This window comes from Calidris pugnax, unplaced genomic scaffold, assembly GCF_001431845.1.
Source record: "Calidris pugnax isolate Ruff unplaced genomic scaffold, ASM143184v1 scaffold331, whole genome shotgun sequence".
In the NCBI taxonomy this organism is placed as follows: domain Eukaryota; kingdom Metazoa; phylum Chordata; class Aves; order Charadriiformes; family Scolopacidae; genus Calidris; species Calidris pugnax.
In genome coordinates, this window is record NW_015091360.1 from 152,608 (window position 1) to 179,781 (window position 27,174).

Below are 27,174 nucleotides of genomic sequence, written 5' to 3' on the forward strand. Positions count from 1 at the left end.
TGTAGCCCTCTGCTGTACCCTCTCCAGCAGTTCCCTGTCCTTCTTGAATTGGGGAGCCCCTGTTGGTTTCCATCTCTCCTTGGCTCACCTGAAAGCTTTTTTGTTTTCTGCCAAGGTTTGGGGATATCTGTGCACTGAGGCGAGTTTTGGCGGCCAGGGAGGCTATAAACAACCCATAGGCTCCTGGTGGGCTGGTGCCCTCCTGCTGGAGGAGTTCAAGAGGTTGCCTCATTACAGACTTTCTGGTGGCTCATGTAGCTTCACCCCGCGCATCCATATGTCTCGGCCGGTGGCTGTGTCACTCCCGGGTTATAAGCAGTGAGGGCAGAGCAGCTGAAAGGAGGGGGGGGTTGCTGCCCTTTTAGTGGAATAGCTTCTCAGGTTAGGTATTCAACCGGAGCCCCATCTGTCTATTTTGGGTGGCTCCTGAGGGGAGGAGGGAGGTGAAGGCAGTAATTCAGTCTCGGGGTTAAATTCAATCTTGGGTCTTCCTTCTCAGAGAGCTACTTTTTTTCCCTTGTGTCACACCCAGTAGACTTACCAGAAAGAAGAAGGTTTGCAGCCCAGGGCTGTCCATTATCGATTAACGAATCCTAATGGCCTCGCAGTGGGGCTGAGCATAAAAAGCATAAAGCAGTTATGGCTTTTGATGTCCCTGTGAGGGGCTGAGGCTCAGGGAGGGGAGAGGACCCGGTTGTGGAGGGTGGCAGGAGAAAAGAAGTCAGGGGGCTTCAGTGAGGGGAGATGGCATCTTTTGGGACAAGGTAAAGAAACTCCCCTCGCTCCCACGACGCCGGGGATTATTCAGAGGGGTGGGATAGCCTAATATTCCATCAGACCTGAGGTGGCTCCAAATTCCTGTCGAAATTTCAAGTTTTCCTTTTTATTGCAATAATGAAACTCAGAGTGTAGGGACGATGAATTATCACTTTCCATATATTAACATGTTATGGAGCTGATGACAACCAGATTGGTCAACATATGGGAAATATTACAAATATGCCATATCCTTATGATATAATCACATGATGGAAGTTATTTTCCAATACTATGTTTTAGTAATTCACGTAATTTTTCATTTCATTTCAGGCAGCAGTTTTACAACATCATCAGGAATATATGCAGGAAATAATTCACTCACAAATTCTACTGGATTTAATAGTTCACAGCAGGTAAATTTGTAAACATGAGTTGGGGAAACTTTGGCAAAGTTAGAATTTTCGTCTGCTGCAAAAAAATGTAGCCCTTAAATAGCTTTTTGAAAGAAATTAGCATCCTCTCAAGTTAAACTAATGTTTATAAATGTTTTTCTTCAATTTGTCATCTTCCAGTAGTAGAACTAATTGTCTGGGGTTGATGTTCTTATTCACACATCTTCAGCAGTGTGTCTGATAAACTATTTGTACGAGAAGACATACTAAATTAGGTGTAATTTAGGTATTGTTTTACTGCCTTGCAGTTTTAGGTCCTACAACGTCCAAGTCCAGGAAGCATACGTGCTGAAAGCCTGACATGTGTTTGTAGTTATATTTTGGAATTTATACTAAAAAGTAGCAAAACTTTGACGGACTATTCAGTTGCTTTTTTTTTTTTTTTTTCGTCTTGCAGGAATATCCCTCTTATCCCAGTTTTGGCCAGGGCCAATATGCACAGTATTATAATAGCTCACCGTACCCTTCCCATTACATGACAAACAGCAACACCAGCCCAACGACACCCTCCACAAATGCAACATACCAGCTTCAGGAACCACCATCTGGCATCACCAGTCAAGCGGTTACAGATCCTGCAGCAGGTAATTACATGGATTTTATGGTCCCTATGAGGCACGTTTTTGTAAGTTGAAAGGGGGTTGAACTGGATTTTTTTTTGTGTGTGTGTGTGTAGTCGTCAATTATTTTTTTTTAATTATTTCTCAATCCCGAGCCGGTGGCACGTTTTGCGCAGATTCTAACAGCAAATAGACTAAAGAGAAACCGGGATCAGTAAAAGTTTTAAATTTTGTGTGAAATACTAGTTGTTTTTATTTATCTGTAAAATGCTTGTGTTAAAAATTGCAGGATATGGGGAAGTCTTTATGCTAAACCAGAATCTGATTCTTTTAAGCTCTGTCTTCATTAAGATAAACTCCTTTGATTTTTCCTAAGGAAGACTGAAATTAAGAGGCCTTCCGACCGTAGCCCAACTGTCCACTTGAAAGAGAGCTTTTGTGTTTTTCACTTTCAGAGGACATAATAATGCTTGTAATGGGGAGTTGAAATTGCACAAGTGTTTCCATTTTCATAAAAGATTTTCAGTGGCTTGTCCTTTTTTCCCCAGTCATTTTACCTTTCTTGCTGGAATTTGGCAGTCCTTTACTGGTTGAGATTTTTTTTTGAACATTCATGCCAAACTGCTCCAGCTGGTTTTGGAAACGAGAGGTGAAAAATACTTTTCCCATTATTAAAAAAAAAAAAATAAAAATTGTACATTTTTTAACAGTTCAAGCCTGTCAGTAGTAAGTAGATGGCAGAAGTTTGAAATCTGTCAGAGAGAAAGCCCAAGGCTGCAGATGTGTTTCTCAGCAATGTGGTAAGGAGCAGCTTCGGTTTGGCAATGTCATCAGGAGGTTTTGTTTCAGAGTTTTTTTTAGGGAGAGTTGTTTTTTGTTTTCCTGAAGTACTCGATGGGACTGATCTCGCATGTGCAATGTGAGCTTTAATATAATTTGCTGGGATTCTGGTGCCCTTCTGTATGAGTGTGTACCTGAAAAAAAATGTATGGAGTGTTGTCTCTTTTCATACACTTGCTGAAAGTTAGAAGGGAAGAAAACACAGCAGGTGTGTGTTTATATACACGAAGTCACGTGTGTGCATTGTGTTTGAGAAAGGAATCTTTCCAAATATATGAGTGCATATTGGAGTCTGCAGCTTTTAGAACATATGGATGTGGATAGGAGTCTGCATAATTACCCTGCTTTTCACTTTGTTTTTAATTTTTAGGGTTTGTTTTTTTGTGGGTTTGTTTGCTTTTTTTTTTTTAAGTTGGAAGCAGTAGGTTCCCCCAAAACCAAATGTAATCAAGTTTTAGCTTTTATCCAGATACTAAAATTGAATCTTTGTATCATCTGAATCCTGATCTTTTGCGAAATCTTCGGATATATTTTTTAAAGTAGTCGATACTTCCTAAAAGCAATAAACACATATACAGACAGGTGAGGTATATTTTTCCCAAGCTTAAAGGCTGTCACTCTATTGAAATAATTTTTTATGTTCTATAAACCTGGACAGAACTTTTCTATAATTTCCTTTTTAAGAAGTCTTTCTTTTCTCCAACAAATCCTCCACAATCTTGTTAAGAAAGTTTTGTCTGAAAATTGGAAAGAATTTTGGTGGGCTTTCGCACGGGTGGCTCTTCCACCTGAGCCCTCTTCTAGTTTATGCTTTCCTGTATGGAAACCTGTAGATCCATGGGTGCTCTACCACTGCTTGCTTAGACATTGTCATTCCTTGGGCATGTGCACACCTCCCCTGGCATTGCTGGGACTGCTGCCTCTTTCCCAGAGATACTTATATTACTGATTTAACAAGTCTGAAAAGGTTCCTGGCTGCCTGTACCGCACGTTTAAGGAAGGACCTGCTGAGGGCCATTCTCTATTAGGAGAAGCTAATGGAATCCATCTTTCTGTTCGCATTCGCCAACACAATCGCTGTTGGCAGAATGTATAGGGCTAGACCCAGATTTCTCCATTTATCTTTATGCATTTGTCTTCAAGCATTTCATAGAATCACAGAATAGTTTGGGTTGGAAGGGACCTTAAAGACTATCCAGTTCCAACCCCCTGCCCTGGGCAGGGACACCTCCCACCAGACCAGGTTGCTCCAAGCCCCATCCAGCCTGGCCTTGAACCCCTCCAGGGATGGGGCAGCCACAGCTTCTCTGGGCAACCTCTTCCAGGCTCTCACCAGCCTCACAGCAAAGAATTTATTCCTGAGATCTCATCTCAATCTCCCCTCTTTCAGCTTAAAACCATTTCCCCTCATCCTATGGCTCCCCTCCCTGATCCAGAGTCCCTCCCCATCTCTCCTGGAGCCCCTTGAGGGACTGGAACTTAATGTAAGTTAAGATCAAGCCCATTTAGGCTCTTTCTGCATTGAGTGGGGAGAGATGAGTACCTCTATTTAGAGTTCAGTTTAACTACAGTCTTAATCTCAATTTAAGCCTCTCCACAGGTATTAGAGCAGTTTAAGGTGGCTGAGATACCAGCGTTGGGTTCCTAGGCTAAAATTAAGTGAGAACCTTTCGCTGCCTCATAAACCTTCAACCCTGGTAGAAGGGAAGTGAGGACCAGCCGGTGAATCCAGTGCTGTACCTGCCATTTCCCTTGCACAGTGTAAATTGTTCTCTTTCTTCTTTCTGAGGCTTATTGCAAAGCCTCAGCTGAGCTCAGAACGCTCAGAAGACCAAAGCAAGTTTGGGTCAAACAAAACAGGGACCAGCATTGGAGGAAGGGAATTCTGGTGGAGGGGGAACAAGTGAAAGGCATATTGGAGAGAAGGAAACTCACAGTTGGGTCAAAAACACAGAACAAAGGAGTAAAGCAACCAGATTTTAATTACAATTAGTCTACTTTCTGTAGGACCTTTTGCCACAGCTGGTGGAGTTAGGCTACTGATTCTTTGCCACAGCTGGAACTGTGCATGTGAGGGATGGTGGGGCACAGTGCAGAGCCATCACACGAGGCTACCGTCCCCCTTTGGCAGGATGGGCTCCAGCTGCTGAATTGCAGCTGTTCTTACTGGATGCTGATATCCCTAGACATCTTCTATGTTTTTAAAAAAAAAACAAAAACCGTGTAATCTGTGCGGTTCCCAACTGTGCCAGGACAAGCACAGAAGAGCCTTCAGACTTTACAGAGGAAACCCCGTGTAATCTGTGTGGTTCCCAACTGTGCCAGGACAAGCACAGAAGAGCCTTCAGACTTTACAGAGGCACCAGAATAATTTGACAGACATAGGTGGTTCCTGTGAATTTGGGCCAGTAAGTGAAACAGAAGAGCCTGGTAAGAAACATGTGAAAAGAGAGAAAGTAATTATGTGCTCTTGTGACATTTTTAGTAGAGTTTTGCAGACTCAGAAAGCTCAGTTAATTTCACTTAAAATATGCTTAATTCCTTGTCCAAATATAAAATAAGCCTTCTATGGTTTCCCACAGTTCCTAGTTAAATATGCAATTTTTTGCCATGCAATCCAGGAACGTCCAGGGATTCTTGCAGAAGAACCTGAGATTTTCCGTGCTCAGTGTTTCTTCTTTCTCTTTCTTTTGGGGATCTGAAAATTTTCTTGTACCTCGGTCAGGACAAAACCTTTTTATTTCACAGAGGTTGATATGCCCTGTCTCCATAAATCAGACATACAAATTAATTTTATTTTCTTGTGAACAGAAGGCTGTATTTTTGCTAGTGGCATAATCAGAAAATTATTTAACAAAACAATTAATCTCAGTATGAACTTTCCAATTTCTAATGTGTGCTTTACTTCAGATTTCATTGGAAATTTTTTTGCAGTTCAAAAGTAAGAATTGCAGTTCAAAAGTAAGAATTTTCAATGTTTTTTTTCCACTTGTAGAATCCTAACTTTTGCTTTATGGAAGAAAATGTTTTTCACCAGAATAACAATAGGATATTCTGTCGCTTCTGGGATGAGCCTTTAGTCCATACATGGGTAGATTATCCCAGGTGTGAACAGCGAGTTCCTGATTTTCTGTCTGAGCTGCAGTATCTAAGAGAAGTAATAGTAATTAAAATGATAAAAAATACTAAAAGTAGATTAGTGAGCAAAAATTCAGTCTTCCTTCCCATACTCAAATTCATTGAAGTAGGTTCAGAGTGAACAAAAGGTGGCATATAGGAAAGCTGTGCAGCTCCTTGCTGCAGGATGTTGTGGATGCACAAAGTTGGTGCCAGTTCAAGCATCGCTTTGACAAACTCAAAAGATTGGATTTACTCAGACTCCCACCATCAATTCAAGAAATTCTTGACACAAAAAATCACTGGAGACAGTGGATGAATTAGCACTGTGTGTGTGTCTGTCCTTTTTATGCTCTGTCACTTAGTCACCTGCTGTTGGCCAGTGTTGAAATTTATCGTGGACAGATGGAGTTGTTTCTCCAATCAATGCCCTGCCCTGATGTTCTAAAATAATTAGAGGGACATTCATAATATGTATTTCTAAGAGTTAATGTCGAAAACGACTGCTTTTTCTAAAGCTTTAATCATTTTCTTTTGCAATATTTCAACTCCATCGTCACAGCTGGTAAAAAAAAAAATTTCATGCACAAACTTTTGTTTAGAAATTCAATCATAAAACTGAATTTATCCCTCTATTTTGTATGACACTGTATTTATAATTTATTAAACAGTGTTTCTCTCAAAGAGAGACTATTATTGTTCTTAAGATTTGATCTCTTTCAGTTGTCTTGGTTTCTGCAATAAGTATGTTCGAAATATTACTAGAAGGTTGGGGTTTTTTTCATATTACTCACATACTTCCCAATGCAGATTAAATGCAGCCCACAAGGGCTGTGCTAGCCAACAGAAGTTGTTCTCAGCCACGGGTCACCATTTTGCTCTTAAAGACTAAACTTCTTTTTCCTTGAACACTGTGTCACATTTAGTATGGCAAAAGGGGAAAGCTGTTTTTACAGTTTCTCCTTATCATATTTCATAACAATAAATTAGAGGCAGGACAGGGAAACAGAGCAAAAAACCTACATAGGCAATTTTTTACTAAGACGTGTATTAGTAAATGAATGTATGGAAAGTACCTGTATGGAAATGAATACTGCTGTATTCTCAGTACGTTACTGGTGTTCTATTGTATGCTGTTTCTCATAAATGTAAATGAAGTATAAATCTAGAGTATATTGTTATGCAGAAAGGAAGCTCGATGAAAATTCTCTAAAAACAGAAGTGAGATCGGATGCAATAATGAATGGTGAAGTACAGCACTGGTTTTGCTTTTCTGATAATGGTTGTTCTCCTGTTTTTACGTTAGCAATGTACAACTTTCAGCTCTTTTGCGTCGTACCCAACAATATGTAGCTTGTAGTCTCACTCACTGTCACAAGTTGAGGCTAAAAACATGATGTACTTTTCAATAGACTTTTTAAAACAGATGAATAGGATGGTCATCGTTGGTTTTGGTAGGATTTCACATTGTTCCAATATTTTCAACTAATTGTGAAATGTTGCAATAATTTCAAATTGTTTGAAAGTGTAAATAACGGAGAAAGTTGGAGAAACATCGAAAGTTGGAGAAAAATATCTGGACCACTGCAGGGCTTGTTAGTATAGTTGTTGTCATACATAGTTAATGGATATGGTTATATATAAGATATAGAGTTAATATGATATTTTGTCATTATTCTGCATATACAATCCTAAATCAAAAAGTCACCAAAGCCTTGAAATAAATAGTCATTTTTGTCAATATTTTTAACAGACTATTGAAGGTTCCTGTCAAGTTTATAATAGTATACTTGTAGTCCTCAAAAGACAAACATTAGATATGTTTTCTGATGAAGATTTTAATGTGTTGTCAAAACAGCACTAAAGATGTGCTTTTATTATCCTGCCAGCAGGCATTATTGTATTTCTTACAACAGTTATTTGGTACTTTTACTTACTACTGATGCCATAGGCATATTTTTTATAGAGAAGTAAAAAAAAAAAGCAAAAACAAAAAACAAACAACAAAAACCCCAAATCCTCAAATATCGATGTGATATTGCTGCATTGTTTAATCCTGGTCCAATTTTATGTAGGCAGTACAGGAAGAAGTTTGTATAGCACTCATGAAATTTTGTGTTTAGCTTTATGCAAAAGTCAGCTTTATTTATGCAAAAGTAAGAAAATCATAGCATGAGACTGACATATTCAAACTACCTGTACCTTACATTATTATTTTGGTATACAGGCGTTGCAATAACACTTGCATGAGGATTTAAGGTCTTTATTCAAAATTAAGTGTAAGATTTGAGGGGAACCCAATTAGCTGGGCGCAAGCTAAGTGGAAAATACTTGCACATACCTCCTTTCAGAGACTTTTGACTATAAACCGTCCTAGACCCATCTTGTCCATGTGATTTACATTGTGACATGAGATATGATTACTTTGATAATGTGCCTTTACCCTTTTTTGCATACCCTTTCAGTGTAGTAGGGAAAAAGTCTGATGAAATTTGCAATGCCTTTGTCAACAGCAAAGCTCTGTCCACACACTTGCCAGTCAGATTTACCTAGACTTGATTTTGGGATCTCTGGAATAGGTAGTTTTCCCCAGATTTGTCATTTGATACCATTGCTCCTGTAGTACGTTGAAATCAACAGCAAGAAAATGCAGGAATTACTTAGTGGGGATTTCCATGAGAAACAGACAGGAATTACAGAATTTGGTGCTGCAAATGGTGTCTCTGTGTCTGGTGTCGTCTATTCATAAATAATCAAAATATTCTTATTTATGAGATGATGGAAAATTGTCCTGTGTGTTGTCTATTCATAAATAATCAAAATACTCTTATTTATGAGATGATGGAAAATTGTCCTGTGTGACAAAACCATCCAAACTGCCCATGATGACATATAAGAGGGAAGTATATGCTTAGGGAATATCATGTCAAGTTGCAATAATCTGGTGCTTTGAAGCATAGGGAAAAGTGTGCTGCGGTATGGTTCATGTGTTTTACTGTGTGACAAAGCCATTAAAACTGCCCATGATGACATATAAGAGGGAAATATATGCTTAGGAAATATCATGTCAAGTTGCAATAATCTGGTGCTTTGAAGCATAGGGAAAAGTGTGCTGCGGTATGGTTCATGTGTTTTACATAAAGCCAGATGTAAACATCTTTTATTCCTCACAGTTACGTGCAGTTTTTGTCTGGCTTGGTGTCACCATACCCTACAGGGGTTACTACCAGGGGTACCAGTCACACCTGGAAAAGGAGGCGTACATTTACAGAATATGGGTTTAAAATGTTTTTCTGACAGACTGGAGAAGTCAAGATTGGGTCTTGGTCAAGGCTTGGAAGAGGGAACCCCTGAGTGTGTGAAGCAGAAACAAGCTGTGAGGTTTCGTGCCTGCCTGGGGCAGAGTGCGGAGAGGTGCCACGGTGGAGAGAGCTACAATTATGTGTCCTTCTGTGTCCAGAAGAATAACTGTTGCTACATTATTAATATAATTTTATGAAGGTATATGGAACACACAGAAATGGCTGTAGTGGTCCAGCCCGATGGATCATTTGGCCCCATACCCCACCTGCCGCAGTGGCCACCAGCAGACCCCCTGGGAGAAGCAGGGACAGGTTGAGCTTGTATAAGACTTGTCCTAAGAACTTTTCCAGCTTCCAGATATTTTCATCTCAGGAGACTTCCAAAGGTGCTGTTGTTTGTGTGATTAGGGTGTGCCTACATTAGCATTTTAATTTGGAGCAGGAATCTGGTTTGATGTGGAGCTTTGGCTCAACAGAGCGGTCCTAGAGCACCTGGCTGTAGTCCTTCCAGACAAAACCAACCTGGAAGGTGTCCTCCAGGGCAGTTCCTAATTCCTCCAAGCCCCTATTGAGGATGCTCAGGAGACCAGGTTGGGCTGGACCTACACTGAAATGACCTCCCAGAAGCAGGCAGTGAAGCCTGGTGTTTTTGGCACCACTTGTTAGGTCCCACAGACACAACTTGGTTATGTGACATGGCTGTAGCACCCCTGAATGCTTCTCATCCAGGGGCATCTTCAGGCTCCTCTTGAACCCTTGTAATCCTTTGGGGTCCTAATATTTTTTGCCAAAATGTGCCACAAATCTCCTGGCTTTTATCTGAACTCCTCCTTCTGGTGTTTCACCTGGCTGTGGCCAGCTTCCTTTGGTGATCTTGCTTTTAGTGCAGTGGAGAGCTGATCGTCACCTCCTTTTCCACTCATGATTTTGTGGAGGGCTGGGTTTTCTGCCTCACTTCCCAGTGTTGGTGATGCTCAAGAACAGGATAAAATAAAATTAAATTCTGTGCTTTAGAAGCATAATGGCTAATATGACAATATGCCTGGTACTATGAAGTTAGCTGAGGTTGAACAAATTAACCTCCTCCTATGAATGAATGTAGAATAATGATTATAATGATAATCATAGAATCGTAGAATAGTAGTTAGGGTTGGAAGGGACCTTAAAGACTATCCAGTTCCAACCCCCTGCCCTGGGCAGGGACACCTCCCACCAGACCAGGTTGCTCCAAGCCCCATCCAGCCTGGCCTTGAACCCCTCCAGGGATGGGGCAGCCACAGCTTCTCTGGGCAACCTCTTCCAGGCTCTCACCACCCTCACAGCAAAGAATTTCTTCCTGAGATCTTATCTCAATCTCCCCTCTTTTCAGTTTAAAACTGTTACCTCTTACCCCTTGTCCGAGTCCCTCTCCATCTCTCCTGGAGCCCCTTGAGGGACTGGAAGGGCCTCTAAGGTCTCCCCGGAGACTTCTTTTCTCCAGACTGAGAACCCCCCCAGCTCTCTCAGCCTGTCCTAACAGCAGAGGGGCTCCAGCCCTCTGAGCATCTTTGTGGCCCTCTGCTATATAATGTGTTATATAGCTTGACTTCAGCAAGGCTTTTGCTGCCCTGACAGTTAAAGTTTTTCATTTAACAATCTTATGAGCAAACTGGGCTTAAAGCAGCCTTGCAGAAACTACAGCAGAATGATATAAAGCTGTTTAGGAAACCATGTCCAAAGAGAAGTCAGTGAGAGCCCGCTGTTAAAATAGAATGATGGCTACAGCAGCATTCCTCAGTGTCTGCCTTGTGCCCAACACCAGACCTCATTTTCATTAATCATTTAGATGACGGAACAGAATGTGTTTGCCTATTAAATATGTAGATGACACCATGCTGAGAGGGGCTGCGAGTTCTTTGCAGACAGGATGAGAACTCAAAAAATGGAGATGTGATCTGAATAGGAGCAGGTGTGAGGTATACATTTAGGCAGGAATGATAAACTGCACAAATGTGGGATGGGGAATGTTGGCAGCTCCTTCCAGGCTCTACCTTTCCCCATGGACTGCTCTCAGCACACTCCAGATATTAGTGGCACACTGAGTACCCTCAACCGCTGTTGTTTTTCTTGCTCCGTAATTTGTCAGGGCTTGGGCTTGTCCGGGCTCAGGGCTCAGCTGGATACTGGATTCTTTTAACTGGGTTTCCTTATGAGGACCTGAGAGCAACCATTGGACAGTGAGCTGGTAACTCGGCCCTGCACATGGAGGCTGCCCTCTTGAACATCCTTAATCCAAAGCGTACATGCCATGGTTTGCCTTTTCATATGTGGAATAAGTTTCTTGCATGCGATGTCACATTTCCCCCCATTGGTTGCTGCCATCAGTCACCCTGTTCGTAACAGAGGAGTCTCCTCAGTAGAAGAAGCTTTCCTTCAGAAGCTCCGGGTATTGGCAATGTTGTGTCTTCAGTTCATGTGCAATATTTGACCAGGTCTTTGCGAAATGACCCATCAGGCATCGCTTTCTCCTTGGAAGATCATCTAGGGATCCTGAAATTAATGTTTATTGAAAATATTGCAGAAAATGCAAATTGTCTCCTGCCAAGTGGTGTCCAGGGAAGGGTACATGGGAAGTTAAGCTTTGGTTGACTTTGCTTTGGATTACTGTGTCCAGTTTGGAGATACTATAGAGACCAATAATCAGAACCTGGGAAAGAGGATCATCAAGGAAGGGTTAACCTGTGAACAAAGGGGACCTGAGAGCAGTCTTCCAATGCCCACTAATACTAAATTCCCTGCTTAATCAGATTGAACTTACATTGCTGCAATGGATGCTGCAGTTGTGTGTTCTGTTAAGGATCATCAAGGAAGGGTTAACCTATGAACAAAGGGGACCTGAGAGCAGTCTTCAAATGCCCACTAATACGATGATTCCCTGCTTAAACAGATTGAACTTATGCAATGGATGCTGCAGTTGTGTGTTCTGTTTCTAATGTCACAGCTGTTAAACCAGCAGAGTAGATTTCCTGGAGAGATCCATAAGAGCAAGGTGGACAAACCTCTCTTAGGAATGAGGCAGGAACAGTGGTCCCAAGAAGGGTGGGATAAGGTGTGCCCAGCCCACCTTGGGGTCTTGAGGTCAGGCTGGGAGTCATTCCCTCTGGTGAGGGTCTGGCCCATCCAGAGGGATGACTCACACCTCTGAAGAGGAGTTGGAAATCAGCCTCCACCCGGACGTGCAGCCCTGTGAAGATTTGTTTATACTTTTTCCATGTTATCCATTCCCTATTTTATTTAGCATTATTATTACTACCCCAAGTTTAATACTGACATTTTTGCGACGTGCAGCCCTGTGAAGATGTGTTTATACTTCTTCCATGTTATCCGTTCCCTACTACCCCAAGTTTAATACTGACATTTTTTAGGCATATCAAGTCTGTGAGAAGAATTTAAAAAGCTGGGACCTAAAGCCGAACTCCTAAAAATATTGTCTGACTCCAAGAGCATCCTTAATTTAAATTAATCAATGAGAAGTGCAATTTTTCATTACATCTCAATTTTAGAGAGCATATTTAGAATATCATAGGCCGATATACCTGTTGAAGAAATTCTGATCTGTTTATTTTAGAGAGCATATTTAGAACATCATAGGCTGATATGCCTGTTGAAGAAATTCTGATCTGTTTATTTTACTGGGTTACAACTTATTTCAAGTCTTTTTTGCACTGTTTTCTTTCTTTTATTTTTTCTTTTTTATTAAGTATTTTAGTAATAAAAATAATGTCTAGCAGATAAACTCATTTAAGTTTAAAAGGTTAGGAAAATTTGTACTATGAATTTTCTTTTTTATTAAATATTTTAGTAATGAAAATAATGTCTAGCAGATAAACTTATTTAATTTTAAAAGGTTAGGAAAATTTGTACTATGAACAGTTGAATTATGATTTATTATTTATGTTTAAGGTGAAAGAGCAATCAGCATTCAAAGTCTAAATAGTTTAAATAAATATTCTAAAGTGTACATTGTCATAGGAAAAAATATATTTTATTGGAATGTAGATGATCCTCAACATTTAAACCTGTGTCTTTAGTTATGTAGACTGACATGGCCGGATGATTTTTGTTTTTTGGCACATACACAGAATCACTCTTTCAGATGTAGGTCGAGTCTCTTCTGACATTCTTTGTTTTACCTTGAGTTACATCTAACTTGTTATTCTGCTTTGTCTGATGTAGCCTGAGATACTTAGGTAAAAGTATAATGTGAAATATATGATACATACTAATTTTCATTAAGTGTAGATTTGAAGGCTGAACATGAGAGTTTCAAGACCTTTTCCTTTCATTCAGCACAAGCAACTGTTGTTATTTTGAGTAATTGTGAATACTCCTCCTTAGTCTGACCTTTGACCTCAACAGGATGTTTTTTTTAGGAGAAAGAATCACTTGTGTGAGAAGTATACCTGTCTGTTCAAACGGGAATGCCATGGTGTAGGCTGATTAAAAAGAAAATTAATATTGATACAAATGTCCACATCTGCTGAACTCTAAAGAGTAGCTAATGTTAACTGAGAAGTGAAATTAATAAATATATAGTATGCTGAAAATTTCAGCTGCCGTCACAAAAATAGGTTTTTTTAGGAAAAAAAAAATTAACGATAATGATCAAAATTAAAGTATTTTCTCTGTGAACTTAAGACTGTGAAAGGAAGTCTTGAAAAGAGGTTTTAAAATATTTTGTTGCATTTCTGCTGCATGGTACTTCAGATTAAATTAGTTAGGAAGGATAATTTATGCTGGGTGTCGGCTTTGTTAGTGTTCAAGGGCTTCGCTGTTACTGAGTCTATGGATGTTAAGAATAGCAAAACTTCTTCCATCTGGTGTGTTTTCAGCAAAACTTTGTTGTTCTTACATACATAAATCATCGTTCTTTTTCACCTTTTCAACAACAGTAAATATTTTATTAAATAAATGTTACTGGAGCATAATAATTAGCATACAATACTGTTCATAAAGAATTGTGTCCTTTCTTGAAGGTATTCATTGGAAAAGTTTAATGTTGACTAGGCCTTTGAAGAATATTACAAATTTCATCTTCATAGTTGATGCATATTTAGAACTTATTTATTAAACTTGCCCTAGGAAAACAAGGACTCTATTTCATGCCGTATTTAGAAAGAATTCTATTCATCTGGCCCAAAAGTAGCAATCCAAAAGTAGTGTCTGCAACCAGGCAATTTGGAAAAATTTTCAATTTCTCTATGTTATTATTTTCACACCTGGTTGTTTTTTCTTACCAGTCACCATAATGGTTGTGTTAAAACGTGTTTGAAAACTTAGAATTAAATCAATGTTCTTTAAAAAAAAAAGCTGTTATTCCTTATAATTGTTCATTTAAAGTTTAATCTTGTCTGTGAAGTGATATGATCTTCTCTATGATTTGAAGGATTTAAGATTTTTTTGTACTTCTTTTTTATTCATTTACTGAAATAATTTCTCTCTCTGTTTTTACATATAATTTGAAATTGATTGAATGAATTTGTGTGTGAATTTGTGTATCAGCATTGCCACTTATCATTGCAGATTTAATTATTTAATTAGGACTCTCTACTGAACGTCTGGGTTTTAGTGTCACATGTAACAAGAAAGTAAGTTGAACATTTTGACGTTTAAGCTGAAAGGTAAAAATGTCGTTTCTTTACTGCAGCAGAATACAGTACAATCCACAGTCCATCAACACCCATTAAAGATTCAGATTCAGATAGATTGCGTCGTAGCTCAGATGGGAAATCACGTGGACGTGGCAGGAGAAACAATAATCCTTCACCACCACCTGACTCTGATCTAGAGGTACATTATATTAGATGTCTTTGACCTGCTACAGACTCTTATTTTTACCATTACTTTGCTCAGAGAAGTACAATTTATATGTCAAAAATAAAGTGGCATTGGAACTCCCTTTCTGTTTTTTTTCTGACAGTATTTTAGTCGAAGGTAGAATTTTTCTTCTGAAGAATCTTGTTCTCTGAAAAATACTGGAGTGGAGTTTCTTTCTCCTTTTGATTTAAAAAAAAAATTTTAAAAAAAATCAGGCTTTTCCTTGAGATCAAGTCAAAGAAAGGTTTGCTTTTGGCCAGGACACACTTCCAAAACAATAATGGGTTTTGTTCTCTCGTGCTATGTTCATATTCCTCCCAGTGGCCCGTGCTTTACGTTGAGAACACATCTTCAGTGACACACCACAGCTACGGGTGTCCACACTACGTTACTTTTCCTTTCCAGAAGCCTAGCCCTTTTGTCATCATGGGAAATACAATCTCACCCAGGATTTAAAATACAAGTATTTGAACACTTTATTTTTCATCAAAATATCATTTTGTGTGTGGTCAGAGGACAAATTTAAAACACATATTTTCCATTGGCTGTAAGTGCAAGAATTATTCTCTGATGCCATAAATTCTAACACAGGCTGCATAGAAGTTCATGATTTTCATTCTTCAGGTACCTAAAATCCATTAAAAATGAACATAGATTGAGGGGATTTAAGTGCTTAGCAGCAATTTGCTTTATTTTATTCTTAGGGGTAATTTTCAAGAGCAGATATATGAGCTTTGTTTTGTAAGACTTGCAGAAATACAGAATTCAGACCCCAAAGATTTAATTTTCAGAGGCTTCTCTGCATTTATTTCAGTTTCTACCTCACATCTGGCTTTAAAATACTACATTGTACAACCTTATTTTCTGTGTGTATTTGACAATAACTATAATTCTATTCTAATAGAATAATTTGATATAATAGCAATTGTAGTAAAAAGCTAACAGATTGTATTACCCTATTCTGGAAAAAACTTGTTAGTTCTGAAAATAAATGGCAAGGAAACTATGGTTTTAATATATAACCATTTCAATACAATTTTCTCATTTGTGCGCTGTACTGATTCAAATTTTAACTTTCCATTTCAAGTATCAGCTTCACAGAGGAACACATTGATTTGATTCTCTTTTTACAGAGAGTATTCATTTGGGATTTGGATGAGACAATCATCATTTTCCATTCCTTGCTTACAGGGTCCTACGCCAACAGATATGGAAGGGTAAGTGTCAAGAAACTGATGGAAATTTTCAGTAATATTTGCTGTTCTATGGTTGATATACAAGAAAGACCAGAACACTAGTTGGTTTTCTAGAGGCAAATGGGTACTGGTGTTTCAAGACATAAAAAAAACAAAGGGGTAAAGCTGTTTCACATGTTCATTCTTTGTACTTACTCAGCTCTTATATTCAGTAAATAATTAAGTAGTGTTGGGAGTAATACTTTGACCACTTGAGGTTTGGTTTGTAGGTACAGAGTGTCTGAAACCTGTTGATATCATCAAAATCTGCAAAGGTTTAGCTCCCTTCGGAGAGTGAAGAACTTCCAGGAGTGATTGCTAAAATAACATTTTAGTTCTGCACAACTGGCAGTGGACTGTGCTCAGTATTGAGAAGGCAAGAGGAAGAGCACTTTTGGACACAGACAGATTAGTCTCAAATTTTTTACCTTAACTTTTTGTTAATCTACATATTGACTGATGTTTTTTGACCGTCTGCCTATGAGCCAAACCTTTTTATTATGCAGGGTCTATAAATCATAACTGAACTGATGGATATGTCTACAGACTGTGGGTTTCCTTGGTAATTCTCAGAAGGGGAACACAGTCTTAGGTGAATAAGAGTAGTTTATGAATGGAATGCCCTTGTGAGATCGAACAGTGTTTTTCCAAGATTGTATCTGAATGCTAATGTCTCAGCTTGTGCTAAAAGCTGTTATGCCATTTCTTGTTCACCTCATGTGAGGTATAACTAGAATGTGGTTTTCTGGCAACCTTAAAGAATCTACACATAAAGAAAACCGGGTAGTTTTGTCTGGCTACATGTAATCACTCTGTCTTCTTGTAAAGCTTATATTTATCACTAAAAGGTTTTACCCTACACCCAGTTGTGTGAAGGGCAAAGCTACAACTGATTTACTCCTTGCCTGGGTCAGGTTCTGAATTCCTCCTAATAGCTTTTTTGCATTATAAATATCTAAAGCCGTGCTGCTTTGCAACCTTTTTTGCTTATTCAGCTGCGGTCCGTTTTCAGAAGTGTTGGCTGTTATAGCAGCTTCCCTATTTGAGGAATATAATTAGGTTTTTTCAATGTGTGTCAGAAAAGCAAGTGAATTCAGCAGCCTTAGTTTCCTAGGTGTTACTAGTTTAAATTTACACAGCAAAAAGACACTAGAACTTTAAATGTTTCAGCAGTTATTGCATGGATACATATACACAACAGCTTTATAGAGTATTAAACATTTACCAAAAGTTATTTTCCATTCCTCAGGCCAATCCCAGCTTTTGCATGGCATCCCAAAAGCACCAAACCTGTGACAGTTCAGTTCAGAATGAGGAGAACAAAACCCAGGGCTCAGAAAAAGCCTCAGTGCCAACAAAATCTCACCACTTGCTTTTGGGCAGCAGAGCCGTGCTGGAAAAACCTAATTAGTCACTGCTGTAGCAGTACTTGTGAGAGCATATTTTTTCCATTTGTTACTCGTTCCCTATAGTGGTTTCATTAATTGTGGCCTGAACATAAACACCTTTCTTGCTGGATGCTTGAGGTTGAGGAAAGTGGCGAGTGTCCAGCTGCAGAGAGATAGAAATACCTACCCTGGGAGGTGGGTGACTGGCTGCAACTTCATCCCTGTTGGCACCATTTACTCAAGATGTACCTTTTGCCCAGCTGGCTCTGGTTCCACGGCACGTGGCAGGACACTTACGCATTGCTAGACGTCAACCAACTCTTGATGTTAAGAGGGATGACGGCTTTAGCGTTCATGGTGCTGATAATGATTAGGTCTTTTTGGTGAAGGGTAGCAATGTGCATCTAGTTGTCTCTCCTGTGCAGTCACAGAATCATAGAATAGTTGGGTTGGAAGGGACCTTAAAGATCATCAAGTTCCAACCCCCCTTGCCATGGGCAGGGACACCTCCCACCAGACCAGGTTGTTCATGAAACCTGGCCTGGTGGAAACACTCATGGAAGTGTGCCCTCTCACATGTTTGTTATCTTAAAGTCTCATTCACATCACAATTTCTCTTGGCTTGTTCACAGCTTCAGACAACAGTTGGCAATTTCCGTAGACATTAGAGGAACATCGTGTCCAATGTTCAAAGCAAACATGCTAAAACATGTATCTGTCATATGAGAATTGTAGGGTTTATTTGCAGCAATGGGAGGTGTTTGTTTTTGTGGTGTTTGTTTTTTTTTTAAAAACCAATGTTTTCTAATGATTTCTGGCCCTTAAAATCAGAAATACAGATTTCTAAAGATTTCTGGCCCTTAAAATCAGAAATACAGATCATAAGTCTATATGAAAAGAAAAAACTTCTTGAGGGGAATTTTTGTTCTTTTCACCTGTATTCTGCTTTTTGAGTGATCTAACATCATGTTCTCATATGTTTCTGCACTGCGGTGAGGGCAATAAATGCCCTTTTAAATGTTGATTTTAAGCTGCTCACATAATCATTAAAACACAAAAGCTGGGTCCTCAAACAAACAAAAATATTCTAATTAAATAATGGGGGATTTGGCAACTGGGCATTCAGCTCTTTTCATAATGCCTGAGTGAGTTTCATGGTGAGTGACTATGAATGATGAGCAGCCCTGCTGCTGAAGGGATTGATTTTCTTTTCCTTATTCTCTGCCTTGTTCCTCATAACTTCTTGCTTTTGCCACCCTTTTCTGTGAATTCTTACTTTCTCCTCTGTTTTTATCACCTGCTCTCCCTCCGTGGCTATTGTGCTCAGCTTTCTCCTTGCTTTTGTCCTTCAGCTTTGGTGGAACAAAATAATACCTTTGGTTTTCAGGTTGCGCAGTCAGAGTATAAACTGCCACCTTTTTATTTAAGGGTGATTTGAATTTTGTGAGTTTCATGGAAATGTATTAAACTAGTGCAGGAATATGATTTGTCCTTCCAGAAAAGAAGAAAAAGAAACAAAACATTTCCATTTGCTTTCAGATTATTTTTTTTAATACATACAGAGAGCATTCTATTGATCAAATATAAAGTTATCAGTTATTTTTTGGGGTTTTTTTTAATACATACAGAGAGGGTTCTATTGATCAAATATAAAGTTATCAGTTATTTAAATTAGATAAAGCCCTAGGGCTTAGAAACCGTAGGGCTTCTAACACCTCAAAACTTGTGTTTTGAGCCAGATGTCAACTGATGAAGCTTTGGAATTTGGAAAAAGTTGGAGCCCTTCTTTAGTATCTTGGCGCAGGTGGAAATACATCTCAGCATTGGCAGTAGAATACTGTGCTCTTTATGTACATTTCTATTCCCCCTGAAAGCATTTATATTCAGAGGCTTTAAAGGAATTTTCCTTTAAATTATAAGCTATTTTAATGTGGTTTAATATATTTTAGAGATTGAGAAAAACAAAGCCTGGTTTCACTTAACCCTTCATTTGTGACCTGTAGGCTTAAGTGGAAAATAAGCCTTGTACCCAAAGTGAACTTTCCTGTTTTTCAGCTTCTTGTTTCTCCACAAAACAAAGAAATCAAGAGGGTAGAATTTAGAAATGACATACAGACAATGTTTTGGCTCCAAGACCAGTATTCAAAACAAGGGGCCTGCTGAAGCAGTTTGACATTGGTATTTCTTTTCTTTAGCTTAAACTGTGCCTCCCCCAGAGATTTGTACCTGATTTTGACCATACCTGAAAAGACACCCCACCTGAACCTGCAAATCCCCATCAACGAGAACAGATTGTTAGCTTTCCTCCCCATTGTGTGACACCTCACAATAATTAGTTAGCGATTAGTGGCTTAAAATTGCCAAAGAAGGTTTGCTATAGGATTATATATTTATTTTTTTTAAAAAAAACACCTTATTTTAGCCTTGTCTTTTTTTTTTTTAAAGTTTTCAGCCCCCGCTGTAATGTCTGGCATCAGAGTTCAATTTGCTGCTGAGCCTCAAACCAAGGCTCTTGTGCTTTTTACTCCAGCAGTTGCAAGACTGTGACTGCAGAGGCATTTAAAATCCTAATGCAGATAAGGCTTTTGCTTCTGTTCATAAATGTGCGGGTATCCAGAGCTGCAGTTTAACACAATTTTTATGCTAAGCGGAACTTTCTACAGAAAAAAGATTGCATTTAATCAAGGAATTAAGGTTTCTTTGAAAAGCAACCTGGTTTGTTTCTTCTCTTAGCTTTTATGGTATTTAATCTGACATTTTCAGTAGGTGCCAATGATTTTCTTATTTGTTTTTCTCCTAATTAAATTAACCTAATAAATAACATTATATTAATATTACTTCAGAGAAATCACCATTCTGGTTTGTCTGCCATTTAAAAATACCTTGGAGTGAAATGGTTCACAGAAAGATTTACAAAAGCCATTTTTTTCAGACTCAGAAGTGTGATAAAAATATTATATATATGTTAAAAAAAAAAATATATAAATATATATATGTTAATAAAAATTTTTCATTTAGGTCCTGCATACATCGAAACTTAAAATACATATTCATGGGCATTTTTTTAAAATTGGCTATATGGGTTCATAACCACATGAATATATATATTCATGGCCATTTTTTAAAAATTTACAATACGGGTTCATAACCAGCATCATCATTCTGTCTGACGATTTGTTCTGCTTTTCAAATGATGTTCCTCTTTATGAGTGGAAGGTCGAAATGGGATTAGTTCTACACTGTTATGTTAGCAGTTGATAATCAAGATGTAGCCAGTGATCTTCATTTGCATCTTAGATCCTTAGTCCGTCCAACTCCTTTTAATAACCAGAGCAGAGACTTCTGTGGGGTGACTTGTGTCAGTGCTCAGGGACAAGAGAAATCCTTGTCTGGTTTTAAAAAAAAACTAACCCAGGGTGATGAGCTATGAAGGATGGTGGGGTGGTAACTGGGCGCAGAGATAAGGAGGAATGTCAGAGGGAAAAGTAGCCTCAGGCCGAGTGAGAGAGAAAACATCACCTGCTTTCCACCTCACATACCTGCAAAAGTAAAATCTAGACCTAGGTTTGCAGATAGAGCAATATTAAAACAGAGAGACAAAATACTTTTGTTCATATTTTCAAGTCTTTCCGTTTGAATTACGAAGCCAAATATTTTTTTGGTTTTTTTTTTTTTTTTTTAGGGGGTGGGTGGTGGTTTGTGTTGTTTGTTTGTGTTTTTTGGTTTTGTTTTTTTTTTTTTTTTTGGTGGTGCCAGTTTAAATATAAGGTTTATTTTTAAGGGCAAAGTTCATTAAAATAGCATGATGCAATTTTTGTTTCCCATTTATAAGGGCTATTTTTTTTTTAATATATACTAGAAAACTTCACTCTTATTGTATGTGAGTTCAAGAGTAGATGTTTTGTCTGTTCTATGTAGCTTTGTTTCTAAATGCTTCTTTCCAAAATTCTTTTTCTGGTTAGTTTTACTTGGGTTTTGGCACTTCCAGAAGGCAAATGAGCTGCCAAATCGCCACTCTTTTCCAACTCTGCTACTGACACATTATGCCTTTTAACCAGTGGTTATAGAAAAATGTTTGAAAGTTCAGAGATCATGTTGAAACACCTATTAATTTGATTGAGAGGTGGAAAAAGAAACTAGGGACTGCATCTCTTGTTTTTTAACTTTGAGTTGTCATCAGGTTTAGAATATTAACTTATTTTAAGTAAAATATGGGTTGTCACTTCTGCAGTTCTATTTAAAATATAATTCCTAACAAACTAACATTGTTCATAGGGGATGTCATGAGATAATGTAACATGTTCTTTCAAACTCATGCTTCTGGGCACTTGGATATACTTGGCATTATAAATGAGAAACTCTATATCAAATGTATGTATTAGACTTTTCCATTTTTCAGATTGAAAATATATAACACACCAAAAAAAAAATCAAAACAAGACAAACATCTGTAATGCATTTGGTAACCACAATGCTGAACATGCTTTTTGAGTTTATTAGCTCAGTAAGGAATAAGTTGTTATGGTAATTTCTGTAGAGAAGTTAAAGTGTGTTACGTATTAATAACAAACAATAGATTTGTTCACTCTGCATGGGTGGGCCGAACTGAAAGCGTAATTAAAGCATGGTTTTGTGGAGAATCAAGGAGTGGTTTTAAATATAATTGCCATTTACAAATAAAACATTAACGGTGATTTACTTTAAAGTCACTAGGTATTCCCAGGACTGAATCCTTTCACTTGTGACCAGTGGGAGTTTATTTCGAGTAACAATAGCATTATCGTGCCTCCCCCGGTCGATTGTAAAACTTGTAAACAGTTGTAAAATCTGGAGGAGTTTTGAGGTGAAACGAATCTGCCCTTTTTGCACGGAGGGTAGAGAGCCCAAGGCAGGGATGCAGGAGGGTGACCGCAGAGGTCCCCCTCCAGAATCATGGCAACAGTTGAGTTAAGGTCATATTTTTTGAGTGTTGCTGGTAAGTGTTGTAGGACAGGATTAGAGAGTTGCTGAAGTTGAACTGAACAAGTGGATGTTGCCTTTAGTGCATCAAATAACCTCTCTTGAAAAGCAATTCTTCCAGACTGTAGTCTGGGATGCGTTAGGCGTGCTATTGACGGTGTCCTCGCTTCATTTCTCCTTTCAGGATCCACCCACCTCTGTGTCTCTGGGACTCCGAATGGAAGAGATGATTTTCAATTTGGCGGACACGCATCTATTCTTTAACGATTTGGAAGTAAGTGTTGATTCCTTGAAAACACATAGAGGTGATTTAATATTTGTCTCTTTTTACGGGTTATTAGGCTATTATTGACTGTTATTTTTGGTTTCACGGTTTAATATGGAAGCAGAAAATATCTGTGTAACTTAGTCATTAGGATATAGAATAGTGTCTACACTAAACGTCTGCACTGGCATTCAAAGGTTGCAGTAGTTTAAATGGTAGGGTTTTGTCCTCGCAGATCTTTGTATTTATAACCACAGTAGACAAGTTTTAGAAGTGCCTACACCAAAAGCATCTATAAATGTTAGAATTCTGCCTAGGCCATTAAATATTAAACTGCTTCTACAAAAAGTTCATGGCTGGGTACAGATTTCTCACTCGCATCCCACTACGGGCAAGTATTACCTTAAATCTGAAGAAAATCATTAATGTTGTACAGAACCATAGAATTGCTGAGGTTGGGAGGGACCTTTCAGGTCATCTAATCCAACCATCAACGTCTTGGTGGCCTGTTACTGGGGATCCTCTGCTTTCCCCAGTGGCAGGTTCCATTTGTTTTAAGTGTGAGGGTTTCTCTGCCTCTCCCTGGCAGCGAGGAGCTGGGGTTGATGTGCCAAGGGCTTTTTCAGCCCACGTAGGCTACGGTTTGGTGACGCTTGTGAGATCGTTCTAAAACGATCCCAACTGCTGAAAGAGACTGTCACCATAATGCCTGGCTGTTTCATCTGAAAAGGAGAAAAAAGCAATTTCTGATCATATTTTAATAACATGAAAACATGAAAACAGTCAGATTTCTTTCCCATCGTAATGAAGACAGCTGTTTATTTAAAATCCAACTGTTAAGCAAGCTTGTGGTGGGGCTGCCAACACACATTAATCATCAAGTTGTTGTTTTGCTAGATTTTAGAATAGTGTGTTATTCCAGACAGGCGAAAGAATCTAAAAGATTCAAATGCAACTTTTGCTGATCAAAGTTAATTGGCAGCAATTGGCCTTTAAATATTTCCTGATGTTTCCCTTTTCAAAATCAAGCAAAATACACCTTATTTAATAGATGAGCCAAAATCATTTGAAAAATGCCAGTGTGTGATAGACCTCAAATGTGGTTTGTCCAACATCTGTCCTATATTTTGATTTCTTTTCATCTAAAAAGAAACCACTCACAGATGATTTGGCATCTTAGAATGTAATGAAATTACTTAAAATGTGCTTTATTTTTTCTTCCGTTCCTTAGTGGAATATTTATTTTTTATACTTACAATAAAAAAAGATGATTTCTTTAAATTTTAAAGTAGTGCTTTCTTTCATTAAGGTAGCTGTGTGTAAAGATATGATTGTTTTGGATATAAGAAACACCATTAGTGAGTTGCATGTATAGGATTGATTTTTCGGATTTGTAGGAAAGTCAAACAATGCTAGTCGTTTTCTAAATCTGTTTCTGATTTCTGGTTATTTTTCATTTTATCCATAGCAGAAAGAGAAAGTACTACTGTATCTTACCAGGCTATTCAATAAAGTTTAGCGTGTTTTCATTTGCTGTGCATAACCAGATACCTGGTAGACTTGTAGCTACAACTTCATACATGATTGTCAGCGTCACTGACTTTAATGGAAGATCATCAACTGCATCTTATGGATAGTAGATTATCTTCTGCTAATTAGCATGGTACAGCCTTAGCAGTACAACATAGCAATTTATTCACTGAAGAGCTCCAAAGCTGTGTGTGAAAAAAATCCTGACCCAGATGGTTCATAGAAGCAGAGGAGCTCACTGGATGAGCTTGGTTCTATGTGTTTGCCCCATAACAAGCCACTTTATCTTCCGTCTCCAAACTCAAGTCTGTGTCTATACCCTGGTTCATCTTCTTCACACCCAGAAGCACTTAAAATTGAGCAGTTGTGTTCATGTCCTGGTACACAGATCACAGAATCATAGAATGGTTAGAGTTGGAAGGGACCTTACAAGACAACCAAGTTCCAACCCCCTGCCCTGGGCAGGGACACCTCCCACCAGACCAGGTTGCTCCAAGCCCCATCCAGCCTGGCCTTGAACCCCTCCAGGGATGGGGCAGCCGCAGCTTCTCTGGGCAACCTCTTCAAGGGTCTCACCACCCTCACAGCAGAGAATTTCTTCCTTATATCTAATCTAAGTCTCCTCTCTTCTCAACCAAGTTCCAACCCCCTGCCCAGGGCAGGTTGCTCCAAGCCCCATCCAGCCTGGCCTTGAACCCCTCCAGGGATGGGGCAGCCGCAGCTTCTCTGGGCAACCTCTTCAAGGGTCTCACCACCCTCACAGCAGAGAATTTCTTCCTTATATCTAATCTAAGTCTCCTCTCTTCTGGATCTGCACTTTGTCCTTCTTGTGAGCATCACCATTATTAGCAGGGCCTGCCTGGTTCCCAAGGCCTGTGACCTTGAGACAGATTCCTCGCATCCATCTCAGAAACTCGAAATCCTTGCTTGGTGGTTTGGAAGTTCAGGCTGCCCTACAGCTTGGCAGGCTTCCGTGAAAACTGCGGGCAATTTGGCTTGGCTGTGCCTCAGGCTCAAAGCATCTGTTCTTGCTGATGAGGGACTGAGCCTGGAAGATCTAGTGGTGACCCTGCTCAGGCCTCAAGCTTTCCAATTCATGTGCATAAGCATCTGGGCTGTTAGGAATCGAGAAGTTTGTAGACGACATTGCCAGCGAGCCACAGAGCTTGAGCATCCTTGCCCAGAAATAGCATGAAGACAGGCAAAGCTGGATTTGGAACAGGTCTAACCCGCAGTGTAGACATGTATTTGGGTCTAGGCATAATTCAAAGCGGGAACTTGAAAGCTGATGCTCTCCGGCTCACCCAGGCTCAGAGGGAACCCTTCCTGGCATATAGAGGGGCTGGCTTTATGGGCAGGCAACCATCTGTCATAACTTTGGCCTATGATACACATTTTTCCAGATACCACAAGTTAATGTTTTTTAATAAAAATCTTCTTCTCGTCTGACGCGCTTCAGAAATCTCTAATCAGAACAGCTCTCTTATTACCCGAGTTAAGGGAAAAGAAGTATTTTGTCCTCTTATAAACTGCTAAAGGCTGATTTAGCAATTTGAATGCAAAGGGCAGAGTTGCAGCAGTGATCTCCAAAGCACTGCTTGATTTGGGTATGACCTAACTGGCTTTTCAGAGTTCCACCTAGAGATTTATTTAATGTTGTTAGCTTAAATTCTAAACTTCAGCAGTCATTTTTCAGTCTGTATAAAGTGAGTCAATGCCAACACCTATCAGTTGCAAACTAGTTTACCCATCCTAATTTAGCAGGGGATACAGCCAGGTAAATGAATCATCTGATTTCCTATATGTTGCTCTTTATGTACTGATGATAATGGTATTTGTAATTGGCATTTTTCAAACTCGATGAAAAAATTCAGTCAGATCTCACCATCTAGCTCTGAAGTCTGTATTCTGTTTGTGAATGGGTGAGCTGTGTCTAGATTTACAATTAGTTACTGCAGCCTCAGTCTGTACTAATTCTTAGTTAATTGCTTTGAGTAAAAGCAGAAGAGATGGCCTATTTCCTTCACTTTCCACAGATTTACTTGGAGTAATTAATTCCAAATTGATATAATAGCAAATAATTTCAGACCTTGAAGGAATATTTCTTCAACAGCATGTTAAAAGGGTATGAAAAGTTTTTTTTTTAACATCCTAAAAGCAAAATGTTAATGTTTACTAATACATACTTTGATCTAAGTACCATCATAAATAATGTTTTCTTGCATTAATAGTAATTTCATAATGAAATTATAGAGGCATACGAGGCCAAACAGTAGAAAATACTGCAGTATTCTCAACATTTAGATTTCAAAATATGCATTTGGGCTTCAAAGTAGGAATTTAGGTTTTCAAATGACAATTTTAATTTAAATATCTTATGCTCCGTTCTATAGTAGAATTTTAATTGCATGCAGGAGGAAATAACTACGTTGATGTAGTGCTCTCAAGAGACCCAGAGTTATCTCATCAGAAGAGAATGCGTGATTTTACATGCTGATTATGTTGTGATAGGGATAATAAGGCATAATATTTTAATGGTATATATGGAGCAATTACATGTATTAGGCATTTTAGGATGTATGCTCCAGTGCTTCAGGGAAATTAGCAACTTGATGATAGGACTGAAACGTTACATCTACCTATCTGCATCTCTAAAGATTGTATATATTTACATATTTATATTGACCTTTTAAAAAGATTAATTTATTCATTTCTTTGGTGTGTTAGGTGCATATTATAACTAGGTATGTTAGAGGAATAATTGCTGGTAGGGAATGATTACAAACACCTTTTTCTGAGATTCTCTAGTCTAAAATGGTACCGTCTCATTAGATCTGTTCCTGATATTTACTGACACTGAAAATGTGACTTATAAGCCTTTTCTTAAAAAAAATAATCTTACCTAATGCTT

The 27,174-nt window shown here is 38.7% G+C and overlaps 1 protein-coding gene across 1 annotated transcript in view; it reads left to right on the plus strand.

Moving 5' to 3' along the window:
• Positions 1-27,174, plus strand: part of EYA1 (EYA transcriptional coactivator and phosphatase 1) — a 196,450-nt gene that overhangs the window by 135,047 nt on the left and 34,229 nt on the right. The window contains exons 10-12 of the mRNA XM_014961145.1: positions 14,717-14,859; positions 16,020-16,103; positions 22,653-22,742. Coding sequence (XP_014816631.1) covers positions 14,717-14,859; positions 16,020-16,103; positions 22,653-22,742 — 317 coding nt within the window. The remainder of the gene's footprint in view (positions 1-14,716; positions 14,860-16,019; positions 16,104-22,652; positions 22,743-27,174) is intronic.